Below are 14,966 nucleotides of genomic sequence, written 5' to 3'. Positions count from 1 at the left end.
TAAAAATCTCATCTAGCTCAAATTCAGTGATTCTAGATCATATGGGGGAAACTGTCACCTTAACACCAATCAGGAGTTCCTGGCCAAAAAGACCAGAAGTGAACAGATCCCACTCTTTTCAAAGGCTTGTCAGTCACCTGCGAATTCCTCCAAAAATACCTTTTTCAAAGGCAAAGGTGACCTTCAGGACATGTCATGCTCTCTCCACAAAGGAGAAAAGAAAAGGTAGTAAAAGATAAAAACAGTTCTTAATGCAGAAATGTCACCTACTAAAAGAAAATGAACATAAGATAAAAGCAAACTACCATCATTTTGATGCCTCCCTCCCAAAGAAAAATCTTTAGTTATCTTTATCTTCAACATAAACTGCCAAGGAGCGCAGATCCAGTCCAGACATCATGGTAAAGATGCATAAAATATTCTCTAGCCGGATAATAAACACCAGCAGTAGGAAAAAGGGGATGAAAATGTCTCACACCCAGTAACATTTAGGAACATAGCTAAATTAGCAGGCCATTGTCAACTCTAAAATGGGAACAGCAGGCGCCTCTGAGGGAGATTGAAAGGAAGTAGCTAAATGATGGAAAATATTAAACAAGATAGCTTAGAAGATTCATATTTATTCCAAACGGCAGGCTGAATCAGATTTTGACATGTTGGCACTATTTCTTTTTCTGATTTATTGCCTTGGCCATAAGGTCAAAGGCAACAAAGTGTATTTTCATTAATATCCCCATGGACTTTCGAGTATTAATATGACAAAATAAAAAGACAATTTTTTTTTTTTAAGGGGATTGGACACACAAACTTCAGGAGGGAAGATTCCCCTCTCCCATTAGATTCCCTCTATCCTGATAAAATGGTTGCTTTATTGGTCAGATTTTAGACTTGGATTGTATATTAATAGTACACAGCATGTAAGATTTTCTGCATTCATTTGAAATTCCTAATACCATCTTTTAATTTATTAAAAAAAGAGGGAAACTTACAATAAAACAAAAACTACTACCCTCACAGACGATTAATAGCATGCAATCTATGAAATACTACATACATCAAAAGTCTCCAATTACTGTGCACCTGGCCCATCACACAGTATCCTTCCAAGACAATCCATAGAATTCAAAACTGTACAAAAATTTTAAAATATGCAGAAAACCCAAAAGGTATTGTTTGTAAAACAAAGATCACACACACATTAGTACTAAATAGGGAAAAAAAATCAGCAGACCCATGGACTCCCCCTGCTCCCAACCGCAGGTCTTCAGTATAAAGGACTTCGTCAGTGTCTTCTGCACTCCCCCCATCCAGCAGGGGTCCAACAGACCAGCTGCATTCCTGCTGACTGCCACCAACTCTGTTCTGCATAGTTGTCTTCTCTGCTTCTGTAGTGGTGAGCTGTGGGAACTTTTTTTTTTTTTTTTTTTTTGGATGGAGTCTCGCTCTGTCACCAGGCTGGAGTGCAGTGGCACAATCTTGGCTCACTGCAACCTCTGTCTCCCGGGTTCAAGCGATTCTCCTACCTCAGCCACCTGGGACTACAGGTGTGCACCACCACACCCAGCTAATTTTTGTATTTTTAGTAGAGACAGAGTTTCCCCATGTTGGCTAGGATGGTCTCAATTTATTGACCTCATGATCCACCCGCCTCAGCCTCCCAAAGTGCTAGGATTACAGGCGTGAGCCACCACGCCCAGCCTGTGGGAACTATTTGTTGGATTTCAAAACACCCTCTGCCTCATTAATCCACTAAGCTTTCTCAGCAAAAAGCTGTTTAAATAAATAATGGGAACATCTAATTTCAAAACAGTTTTTCTAATTATAGACCAGTACACTAAGAAGAGCTTAACTTATCTAAGTATAGTCCAGTTTGGGTCCAAAATGGAGCTAAGGGCTCAGAGGACATTCAGGGCCATTACACTGCAGGAAAACAAGGAATAAGGGATGTAGAAATGACCTAAGAAAAGCATGAAGTGGAATGTATACTGGAGGCAAGTTAATGAAAGCTAATAAATACAAAGTGCTGGGAAAAATCTAAAAGCAAAATAGCTATTTTAACTTGTAATGCGTTAAAAACTTTAAAACCAAAAAGTCTTGATAAGGAGAGTCTTAGCGGGGTCTCAGTTAAAGGCTGATGATTTTTTATGCTCAGATAACATTTTTAAGTGGAATATTAACTTCTGCCTCCTACACTATCTGAATTTCCTCACACACTACACTTGTTCATTTTTCAATCAAGTTTCTCTTTCTGAATTTGTTCAAGACCTCATTTGAAATATATCCAGCTATTGCTTTTCCCCTTTCACCTAGCACAGGGCAGTTACCTGGCAAAGCTCTATTCTGGCCAAGTCACTGGGACTGAGTAGAACCCATGTCACGAGCTCTGGACCTGAACAGGAGCTGGCCCACCGTCACAGAGACCACCTACAGAGACAAGCCCTCCTGGATTTTTTTCAATATTTCTTATACTGACTACAGTAGTGATTAAAGCCATGTGCCCTATAGACTCCATTGAATTTGAAGCTGTATTTATTGTACAGATGGGGGAAATGTATTTTACTCTGTCAAAGTTATATTAATTTTTAGCAATGTGATTAGATACATATTTCGGCCTATTAATCTTACTCATTACATTCTTAGTCTGAGATGGGTTTGAATTCTGACTAACAGCAGCTACTTAAGAGTCCAATCATACAAAATCAGGAGAGAATTACCTTTTCTACAGCTAAGCGAGTCAATGATACAGCAGCAACTAATACTGGCCATTAATAACATCCAGAGAGCACATTAGCAAACCTTTTACTCCCAGTGACTGTCAAGAGACTTGAAAATAACTACTATTCTCTTCCAAAGTAGAATAGCGTTTTTCTAAATAGTGAAAGAAATGATAGTCAGTTGGTCTGAACTCCAAGATCCTACTCCTCAAAACAAGACCAAAGGCAGGGGTTCAGGATGCCTGCTAAGAGCATTTCCACAGTTCAAGTCTCTTCAGAACCTTAGGGACCTTCATGTCTAGCTTCACATACCCATCTCCACACATGAACCAGAATACCACACTTCACATCTGGGTACACTGGCCATTAGCAACAATACAGTCTCATGCAGCAGCACATTAAAATCAAACGGGTGGCAATCATTCACTACCCTCAGAGTGTTGGGAGACTTTCACATTTCATCATCCTTATAATCCACAAACTGAGAAACATGAAGGGATGCAAGTGAGTTCAGCATTCACTCATTTGGTGCACTCAAGTGCTGAGAGAATGCAGAATTTACAGTGTTACAGAGGAAAAAGCCATCTGAAATAATTGTAAAAATGGTTAAGTGTGGTATTTAAATATTGGTTCCCTCCTCTTCATGCAAGTGGAAGAAAAGGAGGAGCTAGGGTGCCCACTGGGCCATGAGGTTAACCCCTTAGCACAGGCAATGAAGAACATCCAATGCCACAAATTCTGCAGGAGAAATCCCAAGGGTATACAGTATTCCTGAGAAAGATCCCAGATTTTTCTGAATCAGTCTTAATCTGATTTTGTTTTGGCTACACAGTTATGTTGTTATACCTTTGACATATACAAAAATGGTTATTTTATTTCAATCCAGACAGCTCAGCATTGTACAAATGATGGCAGAAAGATCCGTTTGTTCAGACTCAGCTTGCTTTTTTTGTTTTTAATACTGGGGGATAAACCAAAAGAAAGTGTAATTTTTATCATTTGTATCCTTCATTCTACTTTACTGGAGTGGAATCCCCAGGGCCTTCAGATAATCTGGGAAGACCTGACTATTTCTGTGAGGCAAGCACAGCCCTGCCGAGCTTTACTCAGAATAATGCATGATAGACTCAACATAATTCCCAGGAAAAAGCCCAGTCACTCCATTCATAACTCCCTCATACCAACCATCGTCATTCTTCTTGATGACATAAATAATGGCTCCTTCCTGAAAGGACAGCTCATCTTCCTTGTCTTTTGTATAGTCATAAATTGCCACAACTAGGAGGGAAGAAAACAAAATAGGATGTGAAAGAGTAATATTCCTAGAAAGACAGAACCAAGCCGATGAATATCTATCCTTTCCCAAATCCTGCAGCACTCAAACATGGTGACACTCTAAACACCAACCAAAATGTACATATTTTTTTTCTAAGTAATACCCAGTCATATACAATGAAATTCCATTTTCTAGAGATGTTAGGCTCTAAATTGAGTACAAATGGGGGAAAAGCACATTTAATTGAATGTGCTTTTGATTACCTTTCAAGAGCCTACAGGGAAGTACCTCAGTGAAGAGGTACACAATCTTAGAATCAAGAAAGATGGCTGTTTCTTCATTTGAGTTTGTGTTGAGATACCATATTTTGTTTTGTTTTGTTTTAAAAAAGCTTTTCTTTACCTTAGAAGTATACTAGGGCAATGAGATACACTATGAGAGGCAAGTGAGAAACCAGACAGACTAATGGAGCTGCAGATTTCTGTCTCCTCTATCACTCTCTCTGGAGCCTATGTCTCTTCACTAAGTAGAATGGTGGTTGAATTAAATGTCTGAGTTGAGTTAAACGTATGAATGATGGGAGTCCACTACATATATTCTTTCAAACCATATGCTGCATTATGTCACCAATTTAATATAACCATAACAACAGTCTAAGAGTGCCAAGAAAATCAGATACCTATAAGCTCTCCTGTGATTTTCATTGCTTAAATCACTTGGTAACTTGGCTCTTTCGGCCATTATCTCAGTGGTTATTTCAACTGTTATCTTATTTCAATCAGATAATCTCTGGTTCCCAAGTATTGTATCAACTTCAACAGTTTAGTTATATTGGGCTGCCCTGTAACTTGCTCAAATCCACTTGAAGAGTTATCCTTTGCTCCAACCTTTTCATCTCCTGTACCTTTTTTATACCACTCAATGAAATCTCCACCTATCCATTGTTCCCAGACAAATACACCGTCTTTGTTTCTCATGCAACCTTGTGCCTCACATAAATAAATGAGAAACAAATTACAACAGGGACTTCTGATATAATGTAATGTGCCCTAAAGAAAATTCATTTCTGGCCTGTTTTAATAAAAATTAAATAGCTTCCTTAAATTGTGAATATTTTCCATTGTAGTGATACTGTAGGAACACCAGAATTTTTTTTTTTTTTTTTTTTTTTGAGACAGTCTCGCTCTTATCGCCCAGGCTGGAGTGCAGTGGTGCGATCTTGGCTCCCTGCAACCTCCGCATCCCAGGTTCAAGCCATTCTCCTGCCTCAGCCTCCCAAGTAGCTGGGACTACAGGTGCCCACCACCATGCCCAGCTAACTTTTTTTTTTTTTTTAGCAGAGACAGAGTTTTGCCATGTTGGCCAAGCTGGTCTTGAACTCCTGACCTCAGGTGATCCACTTGCCTCAGCCTCCCAAAGTGCTGGGATTACAGGCGTGAGCCACCTGCACCCGGCCAGAAACTACTGTAGAGGATCCTTGCTATGAAGAGATCAGTGTGCATTTCTCAATATATAACCAAATGCCTGAACACAATCAAATGTAGTTAAATGGCATACAAGTTTAAATATAAGAAAATACGAAAAAACCCCAGAAAATACAATTTAGAATATTTAGCATTTCTAGTCAACCTAGTATTTTCTAGTGTTTTTTTTAAGGAAAGACAACATTTCTGATGCTTAAAGAAATGCAAATCCAGCCAGGCGCGGTGGCTCACAACTGTCATCCCAGTACTTCAGGAGGCTGAGGCGGGTGGATCGCGAGGTCAGGAGATCGAGACCATCCTGGCTAACACGGTGAAACCCTGTCTCTACTAAAAACACAAAAAAATTAGCTGGGCGTGTTGGCAGGCACCTGTAATCCCAGCTACTCGGGAGGCTGGGGCTGGAGAATGGTGTGAACCCGGGAGGCGGAGCTTGCAGTGAGCCCAGATCATGCCACTGCACTCCAGCCTGGGCGACAGAGCAAGACTCCATCTCAAAAAAAAAAAAAAAGAAAGAAATGCAAACCCTTGGCCGGGCACGGTGGCTCATGCCTGTAATCCCAACACTTTAGGAGGCCAAGGCAGGAGGATTGCTCAGAAGTTCGAGACCAGCCTGGCCAACATGGTGAAACCCGTCTCTACTAAAAATACAAAAATTAGCCGAGCGTGGTGGTGGGCGCCTGTAATCCCAGCTACTCGGGAGGCTGAGGCAGGAGAATTGCTTGAGTTAGCTGAGATCACACCACTTCCCTCCAGCCTTGGTGACAGAGCGAGGCACTTGTCTCAAAAAAGAAACATAAGAGAAAGAAAAAGAAATGCAAACCCATGAAAAGTAATGCAGAACAGACTATGAAGCCTGTTGTAACAGATGCTTTGAAGTGGAAAGTTAGTAAGCTCTATGTACATTCATTTTCTTCTTTAAAATGTAGAAATTGCCAGCCTGAGCAACATGGCAAAACCCCATCTCTACAAAAAAAAAAAAAAAAAATACAAAAAAAAAAAAATTAGCCTGGCATGAGCACGTGCCTGTGGTCCCAGCTACTTGGGAGAATCACCTGAGCTCAGCAAAGTTGAGGCCGAAATAAGCCGTGATTGTCCCACTGCACTCTAGCCTGGGTAACAGAGTGAGACTCTGTCTCAAAACAAATCAAAAGTAGAAACTGGATTAGACAGAATTTACACTAAACCTGATTCCAGAGACTCTGTTTATAGTAGTATAAAGCTGAGAGTTTTAACAACTGTTCAGTTTTTTCTTTTGCCAAAATTAGTATTCACTATTTTAAAATTAACTTTTTCAAAAATCAGAAATATGCTAAGAATATTCATTTTCTGGCTGGGCACTGTGGCTCACACCTATAATCCCAGAACTTTGGGAGGCCGAGGCAGGAGAATCACTTGAGGCCATAAGTTCAAGACTAGCCTGGGAAACAGCAATACCCGGTCTCTAAAAAAAATAAAAACAATAAATTAGCCAGGCATGGTGGTACACGTCTGTGGTCCCAGCTACTTGGGAGGCTGAGGCGGGAGGACTGCTTGAGCCCAGGAGGTTGAGGTTGCAGTGAGCAGTGAACGTACCACTGCACTCCAGCCCAGGTGACACAACAAGACCCTGTCTCTAAAAAACATAAGTAATGTTTAAACGAATATTCATTTTCACTCCAGGGAAAGATATATACCAGTAGTTTACTTCATCTAATTCTTTACCGTAAAGCTATTCATCAAAAAGGAAAATACACTTGATTGAGTGCAACAAACTTTTATCAAAGTAACTTCAGAGCGGTGTAATAAAGTATCTTCTCTGTTTTCACCAATATTCAAAATACTGATGTTGAGAAATGTAAAATCTGTCTAGATTTTATTTAGTCTGGAAAATTGGTTTTGGCAATAGTGAAGAAAGTCATTTTTTGCAATTATGCATGTATATCACATGTAGTGTCAAAATCACATGGGGAACTGATAAATCACATGTAAGAAAAAACTTAAAATGCTAAACATCTGGTTTTTGTGCAGTTATGATTGAAACAGAAAAGGACTTACATTGTTTTACTAAATGTTTCTGCTAAAGTAAAAATACATTCTACATTTCAAAGTACATTGTTCATATTTAGCATTTCAATTGAAGACATTCTAGAATATTTTATGAAGGTCTGTAAAACTGAACAAAACTTCTTAAATGTTTCTCTTTTTAATTTTAATCCTATAATTTTATACGAAGTATGCTGCACAGTTAAAGATAAGCAAAGAATAATGGTACCATACCATTAGAAAAGGACCCAGACTGGGCCGGGCATGGTGCCTCATGCCTCCAGCACTTTGGGAGGCCGAGGCAGGCGGATCACAAGGTCAGGTTCGAGACCAGCCTGGCCAATATGGTGAAACCCCACCTCTACTAAAAATGCAAAAATTGTCAGGCGTGGTGGCGGGCGCCTGTAGTCCCAGCTACTCAGGAGGCTGAGGCAGGAGAATGGCGTGAACCCGGGAGGCGGAGCTTGCAGTGAGCGGAGATCGCACCACTGCACTCCAGCCGGGGCAACAGAGCAAGACTCTGTCTCAAAAAAAAAAAAGACCCAGATTATCTTCTCTCTTCTAAAATAAGTAAATTGAAACAAATAGGAGCGATCTAAAGATAAAACTCTCTACACTATAAACTCCTGGAGGTAAGGGCCTATCACTTACTCATCTCTGTGTATCCCTAGTATCCAACACAAGGCCTAGCTTTTTGGATACTTCTAAATACATCTATATATTATTCAGTTACAGAGTCAGAATAAATGTAACTTAAATACATATTGGGGAAAAAATTAAGGTGTTACTAAAATAACAATGTAAAACAAAAAGGTCCAAAAGGAGTGTGTTACATAGAAGTGACTGATCTGAACTAAAAAGACTGACCACACCAAATATTGTAGCAATTAAGTACCCAAAACTAGCAAGCCACTGGAAAAATCAAATGCTAGTAAGATTATCCATTTCAATATATCGTTTGTATTAAATTACATATTGTGAGTTGACACCATTGTATTTATATGGAAATGAAAAGTTCATCCTAAGCCAGCAAAACATTTAACATACTTTGGAATTTATGTTATAAGCTGCCCTGAGGTAGAGCAAAGTTAACCTGGACACTATCAATGAAGAGTTGGTTAAAACACTTAACAATGTATTCTAGGAAATGTTTTAGAACCCACTGGAGATGCCGTTTCTATGAAAATAATGCTACTTAACTAATACAGCCATATTCCTTCTGTCCCTACCACTCTAATGAAACTATTCACTTAAAAAAAAACTGGCCTTCTACTTTTGAGTCTCTTCCCAGTTCTTTGCCTAATGTTCCTGTAGTGTTTGGCAATGATGATCTCCTCTGCCTGCTTCTTGACATTTTCCTCCATGGCTTCCATGACAGTGTCTTCTCCCAGTTCTCTGATTACTACGCTTATGTGGAGCCAATTACTCTGTTTAAGTGGAACTAGGAATCATCTTTGCCTTCCCCCTACTCACCTTTCCCCACATCCCCAAGTCCTGTTAATTCCACCTTCTAAATCTCCCAAATACCAACACTTCTCTCCATCATCATGGTCACTGCCCTAGTTAGTGCACCCATCTTTAAAATTGATTACATTTATCACTCAGGGTACCTGAAGATTTTCTAAGCAGTATGGATAGCAGATAGTTTTATAGAGACTCTCAAGATTTTTTTTCTTTTTATTGAGACAGGGTATTACTGTTGCCAAGGCAGTGATGCAATCACAGCTCACTGCAGCCTTCAAACTCCTGGGCTCAGGTGATGCTCCCACCTCAGCCTCCGGAGTAGCTGGAACTACAGGCATGCACCACCATGTCTGGCTAAGTTTTCTACTTTTTTGTAGAGACGGGGGTATCGCCATGTTGCCCAGGCTGGTCTTGAACTCCTGGTCTCAAGCAATCCACCGGCCTCAGCCTCTTAAAAGTGCTGGGATTACAGGTGTGAGCCACCACATGCACCTGGCTCTCTTTCTAGATTTTTTTTTTTTTTTTTTTTTTTTTGAGACAGAGTCTCACTCTGTCGCCAGGCTGGAGTGCAGTGGCCAGTGATCTCAGCTCACTGCAAGCTCCGCCTCCTGGGTTCAAGTGATTCTCCTGCCTCAGCCTCCCGAGTAGCTGGGACTACAGGCATGCACCGCCACACCCAGCTAATTTTTGTACTTGTGGTACAGGCGGGGTTTCACCATGTTGGCAGGATGGTCTCGATCTCTTGACCTGGTATAATCTGCCCGCCTTGGCCTCCCAAAGTGCTGGGATTACAGGCGTAAACCACCATGCCCGGCCTCTTTCTAGATTTTCTCATCTTAAGTACTGCTTTCTAAAATTGATCTGCTTGAGATCATATCTTCAGTCAAGCAGTCATAAAAGTTTTTACATCTTTTTTGTCCTTCTACTTAAAAAAAGTACAGTGGTGCACTGTCTTAAAGTACAAAACACTGGGTGGCAAAGGGACCATTCAAAATAATGGTGTTCATATTAAAAGAATTACTCCACCAAGTAACTCAATCCATTTGCAAATCAGGTGGCTCTTATTCCTTTGCTTTTAACAAAATTTAAGAAAAGACCTTGATGATACATCATCAAACATGATTTTTGAAGATAGGTTATTTGATTTTTGGCAAATAACTTTGAAAAGTGGAGTAACAATGCCACTTGAAACATCCTTCTGTTTGCATCTGCTTATTTATGTGAACAATGTTTTCAGCACCACTACCTCGGTTGAGGCCCTTATCCCTTACTTCAAAGTTTATCCAAAATGGTCTTTACAACTCCTACTTTTCCCCTCCAATGCACTCTACACTATTATCAGGTATCTCAAAAAAAATTACATAAGTAGATGAGATATTATCATTAATCTTTATAAAAATTCTTCCTAATTTCCCTCTACTACCAGATTTTTTTTAATCCAACACCTTGGCATTGTCATTTTTAGCAACCCACCACCTAATTACAGTTTATTCCCTTTGCGTGCTCATATCACCCTTTCTCCCTACAACCCACCCCTACCCTCATGCACTGGACACTGCTCTGCCCCAAACAGCCATGCCCTCTCACTCAGGTGATTCCCTCAGCTTGGAAGGCCCTTCCTTTTTTCTCTCTTCTCCGCCTGAGAAACTCCTATTCATCATTCAAGGCACTACAAATGCCATGTTCTCTGAGAAGCTTTCTAGAAATCCCCCAGAAATAATTAATGGCACTATTCATTTCTTAACAATCATTAATAGAGCATCCATGATGCCTTTTAGAGGTACGAAGATAAACCAGATAAGGGACTGTCACAGTCTTGTGAAGACAGAAATGTTATCTGACAATTCCTATATATCATTTATACTTCTAGCTAAAAGTTGTATCACTGAGCCAGAAGAACAAAAGAATAGATGGTTTATAAAAGTTGAGATACAAAATGGGTATAAAAAAGAAGTTTTCCAGGGAGGACTTAATGCTCATAAACTATAAAGCCAAGACTCAATCCTAGGTCTGCCAGATGCCAGAGCTCAAGTTTAGGACAATGGTTAAGAGTTTGGGGTCTAGAGTTATAACACCCAGTCAAATCCCAATTCTAACACTTAACTATTATAGTTTACTTTCTTCTCCTACAAGTCTCTCAGATTTTTACATGTCCACAGAAGCGTTGTTTTTTAAAAGCAAACCTTTCATTGTACTTTTCTCATAAGGAATAACCTAAGCTGGCTTTTCAGAGCTGCAAAACTGTCATCACTTTGCCTAGAGCTAGGGAATTTGTAAAATGTGTCAATGCCCCGGGCCACACCCTAGTGTAGTAACTTGGGCATGATTTTCTCCCCTTAAAATTGCTTTTAAGGTGTAATTCAGACAAAAACACAACCACTTAGATGTAGAGTTGGATGAGTTTTGACAAATGTATATACAACTGTATAACCAACACCACAATCATCATATAGATGATGCAATCACAAGTTAACCACAGTTGTTTTTGTTTGCTTGTCACAAAGGATACAAAAAGTGGAACTTATTTGGTGTTCACGTTTTGAAAGACTTGAGCATACCAGAAATAAGCCAAACTTTGAAAACATCTTAGGGAAATGTGTTCAGCCATATTCGTTCAAACTTTTAAAGAGTTAGTTGGACAGAATACGTCCATCATGTCAAAGTTTCCCCTATGCCCTGATATAGTCAACTTCCTTCACCCACCAGCAATGGTGCCTGGAAACCATTGATCTAATTTCTTTTAGATGGAATCAAAGTGTGGGTATTTTGTGTCTTCTTTCATTAGCATAACACTTTTAAGATCCATCCATATTGCTGCCTATACAAGTAGTTTGTTCCTTTTTGCTGCTAAATAGTTTTAATTGGATGGATATTCCAGAATTATTCAGTCACCAGCTGAAAGACATCTGGGTTGTTTCCAGGTATTGGCTACTATAAACAAAGCAGCTATGAACATCTGAGTTCAAGTGTTTGTGTCAACATATGTCTCCATACCTCTTAAGTAAATACACAGGAAGGGACTGCCAGATCAGATGGTCTAATATGTCTAACTTCTTAGGAAACTGCCAACTGTTTTCCAAAGTGGCTGAAACATTTTGCATTCACCAGCAATGTGTAACAGTTCAAGTTTCACCATGCCTTCCCCAACACTTATTGTCAGTGTTTTTACCAGTAGTGATTTCAGAGGGTATGTATTAATAGTAGTATTTAGTTTGGTTCACTGGAGCTTTAGTTTGCAGTTCCCTAATAACTAATACTGTTGAGCATCTTTTCATGTTACTTGCCATTCATTCATCTATTTGGTGAAATGTTCTTAAATCTTTTCCTTTTTCTACAAGTTGTCTCTTTACCAAGTTATTTTTCAAATATTTTTCCCAGTTTACGTCTTGCTTTGTCATTTTAACATTGTCTTTTGAAGAAACATTTAATGAGGTTCAGTTTATTAGTTTTTTTCTTTTATGCTTCATGTATTCTATGTGTTCTCCACAAAATGATTTTTCTAATCCAAGATCATAAAGATTTCCTCCTATATTGTCCCCCAGACGTTTTATAGCTTAGTTTTTACATTCAGGTCTAAAATCCATTTCAAGTTAATTTTTACATATGGTTAGTAAGGTTGGAGGTCCATATTTTCCAAGTGGATATTCAATTGTTCCTGAACTATTTGTTAAAAACACTATCCTTCCCCCTCACCGGCCCCCCGAATTACCTTTGGCACCTTTATCAAAATATATGGACCTATTTCTGGGTTCTAGATTATAGTCCACTGATTTATGTTTCTACAATTATACCAGCACTATACTGTCTTGGATATTGAAGCTTTATAGAACCTTGAAATCAGGTAGTTTAAATCCTCCAACATTAGTCTTCTTCAAAACTGTTTTGACTATTAGGTCTTTTGCATTTCCATATAACATTTAGAATACCCTGGTACATTTCTCTAAAATAGATTGCTGGAATTTTTATTAGGATTGCATCAATCTGTAGTTCAATGTGAGGAAAATCAGTCTCTTAACCATAATGATCAAAGATCACGGTACATGTCTCAATTAACTTAAGGCCTTCATTCATTTCTCTTCATGTTTTACAGTTTTGTCATATAGGTCTTGCATATATTTTATTTAATCCCAAGTACTTCATATTTTTTGTTATAAACGGTACTGCTTTGTAAATTTCTATGTCAAATTGTTTGTTGCTAGTATTCAAAAATGCAATTAATCTTGTATAATGACTTCCTAGCCTTCAATCTTGCTAATAAGCTTGGTGTTTTTCTTTGGAGTGCAGTGGCACAATCTCAGCTCACTGCACCCTCCGCCGCCTCCTGGGCTCAAGCAATTCTCCTACCTCAGCTTCCCGAATAGCTGGGCCTACAGGCGTGTGCCACCGCACCCAGATAATTTTTGTATTTTTTATTATTGACTGATTGATTGGAGTGCAGTGGCACGATTTTGACTCACTGCAACCTCCACCTCCCGGCCTCAAGCGATTCTCCCACTTTAGTTTCCCGAGTAGTTAGAACTAAAGGCGTCTGCCACCACACCCAGATAATTTTTTGGGGTTTGTTTGTTACCACATTTTGACATGTTGCCCAGGCTGGTCTCGAATTTCTAGGCTCAAGTGATCCGCCCACCTCGGCTTCCCAAAGTGCTGGAATTACAGGCACGCGCCACTGTGCCCAGCCATAAGCTTGCTTTTTTTTTTTTTTTTTTTTTTTTGAGACAGAGTTTTGCTCTGTTGCCCAGGCTGGAGTGCAGTGGCGCGATCTCGGCTCACTGCAAGCTCCACCTCCCGGGTTCACGCCATTCTCCTGCCTCAGCCTCCCGAGTAGCTGGGACTATAGGCGCCCGCCACCACGCCCGGCTAATTTTTTGTATTTTTAGTAGAGCCGGGGTTTCACCGTGTTAGCCAGGATGGTCTCGATCTCCTGACCTCGTGATCCACCCGCCTCGGCCTCCTAAAGTGCTGGGATTACAGGCGTGAGCCACCGCGCCCGGCCTTAAGCTTGCTTTTTAATAGATTTCTTAGGATTTTCTTTTCCTTTTTTTTTTTTTGGAGACGGAGTCTCGCTCTGTCGCCCAGGCTGGAGTACAGTAGCGCAATCTCCGCTCACTGCAAGCTCCGCCTCCCAGGTTCACGCCATTCTCCTGCCTCAGCCTCCTGAGTAGCTGGGACTACAGGTGCCCGCCAGCACGCCCGGGTTTCACTGTTAGCCAGGATGTTCTCGATCTCCTGACCTCGTGATCCGCCCACCTCGGCCTCCTAAAGTGCTGGGATTACAGGCGTGAGCCACTGCGCCTGGCGATTTCTCAGCATTTGCTACATATGAGATCATATCTTCTACAAATCTGCAAATGAAGTTTTTTTGGTTTGGTTTTTTGTTTGTTTTTGCCTTATTGCACTAACTGGCACCTCCGAATGAACAGGAAAGATGAGAGCAGACATCATTGCCTTGTACCTGACCTTAGAAGGTGTACTATTCAGTTTTCATACTTTAGTATTAGCTGTAGGTTTTTCACAGACACCTTTGTTCAGGCTGAAGAAGTTCCGTTCTATTCCTAATTTTCTAGAATTTCTGTCACGAATAGGAGTTGTGTACTATCAAAATAACTTTTTCTGTGTCAACTGAAATGATATGTTTTTTCCTTTTAATTTGTGAAAATGGTGAATTACATGGACTGATTTTTCAAATGTTAAATTAATCTTGCATTCCTGTTATAAATTCCACTTAGTCATGATGTATTATCCTTTTCATGTACTGCTGGATTTCATGTGTAAAAATCTTAAGAATTTGTGTGTCTATGTTTATGAGGAATAACAATCTGTAGTTTTCTCTTTTTATGTCTGTAATTTTGATATCAAGGTAATGCTGGCCGTATAAAACCAGGTGAAAAGTATCCCCTCCACTTCTATTTTCTGGAAAGTTTATACAGTGTTGTTATTTCTTCCTTAAATGGTTGACAGAACTTCCAGTGAAGCCATCTGTGCCTGGAGTTTTCTTTGTGGGAA

The 14,966-nt window shown here is 39.9% G+C and overlaps 1 protein-coding gene across 50 annotated transcripts in view; it reads right to left on the bottom strand.

Moving 5' to 3' along the window:
* Window positions 1-600: 600 nt before the first annotated feature.
* Window positions 601-14,966, bottom strand: part of ABI2 (abl interactor 2) — a 109,318-nt gene continuing 94,952 nt past the window's right edge. For all 50 annotated transcript variants that reach the window (XM_074009833.1, XM_074009834.1, XM_074009838.1 and 47 more), the window contains one exon: window positions 601-3,992. In XM_074009833.1, coding sequence (XP_073865934.1) covers window positions 3,817-3,992 — 176 coding nt within the window. In that variant the 3' untranslated portion in view covers window positions 601-3,816. The remainder of the gene's footprint in view (window positions 3,993-14,966) is intronic.

The sequence above is a fragment of the Macaca fascicularis genome, chromosome 12 (assembly GCF_037993035.2).
Source record: "Macaca fascicularis isolate 582-1 chromosome 12, T2T-MFA8v1.1".
NCBI lineage: Eukaryota > Metazoa > Chordata > Mammalia > Primates > Cercopithecidae > Macaca > Macaca fascicularis.
The sequence above is the reverse complement of the archived record's forward strand: the minus strand, read 5'-3'. Positions and strand labels throughout refer to the sequence as shown.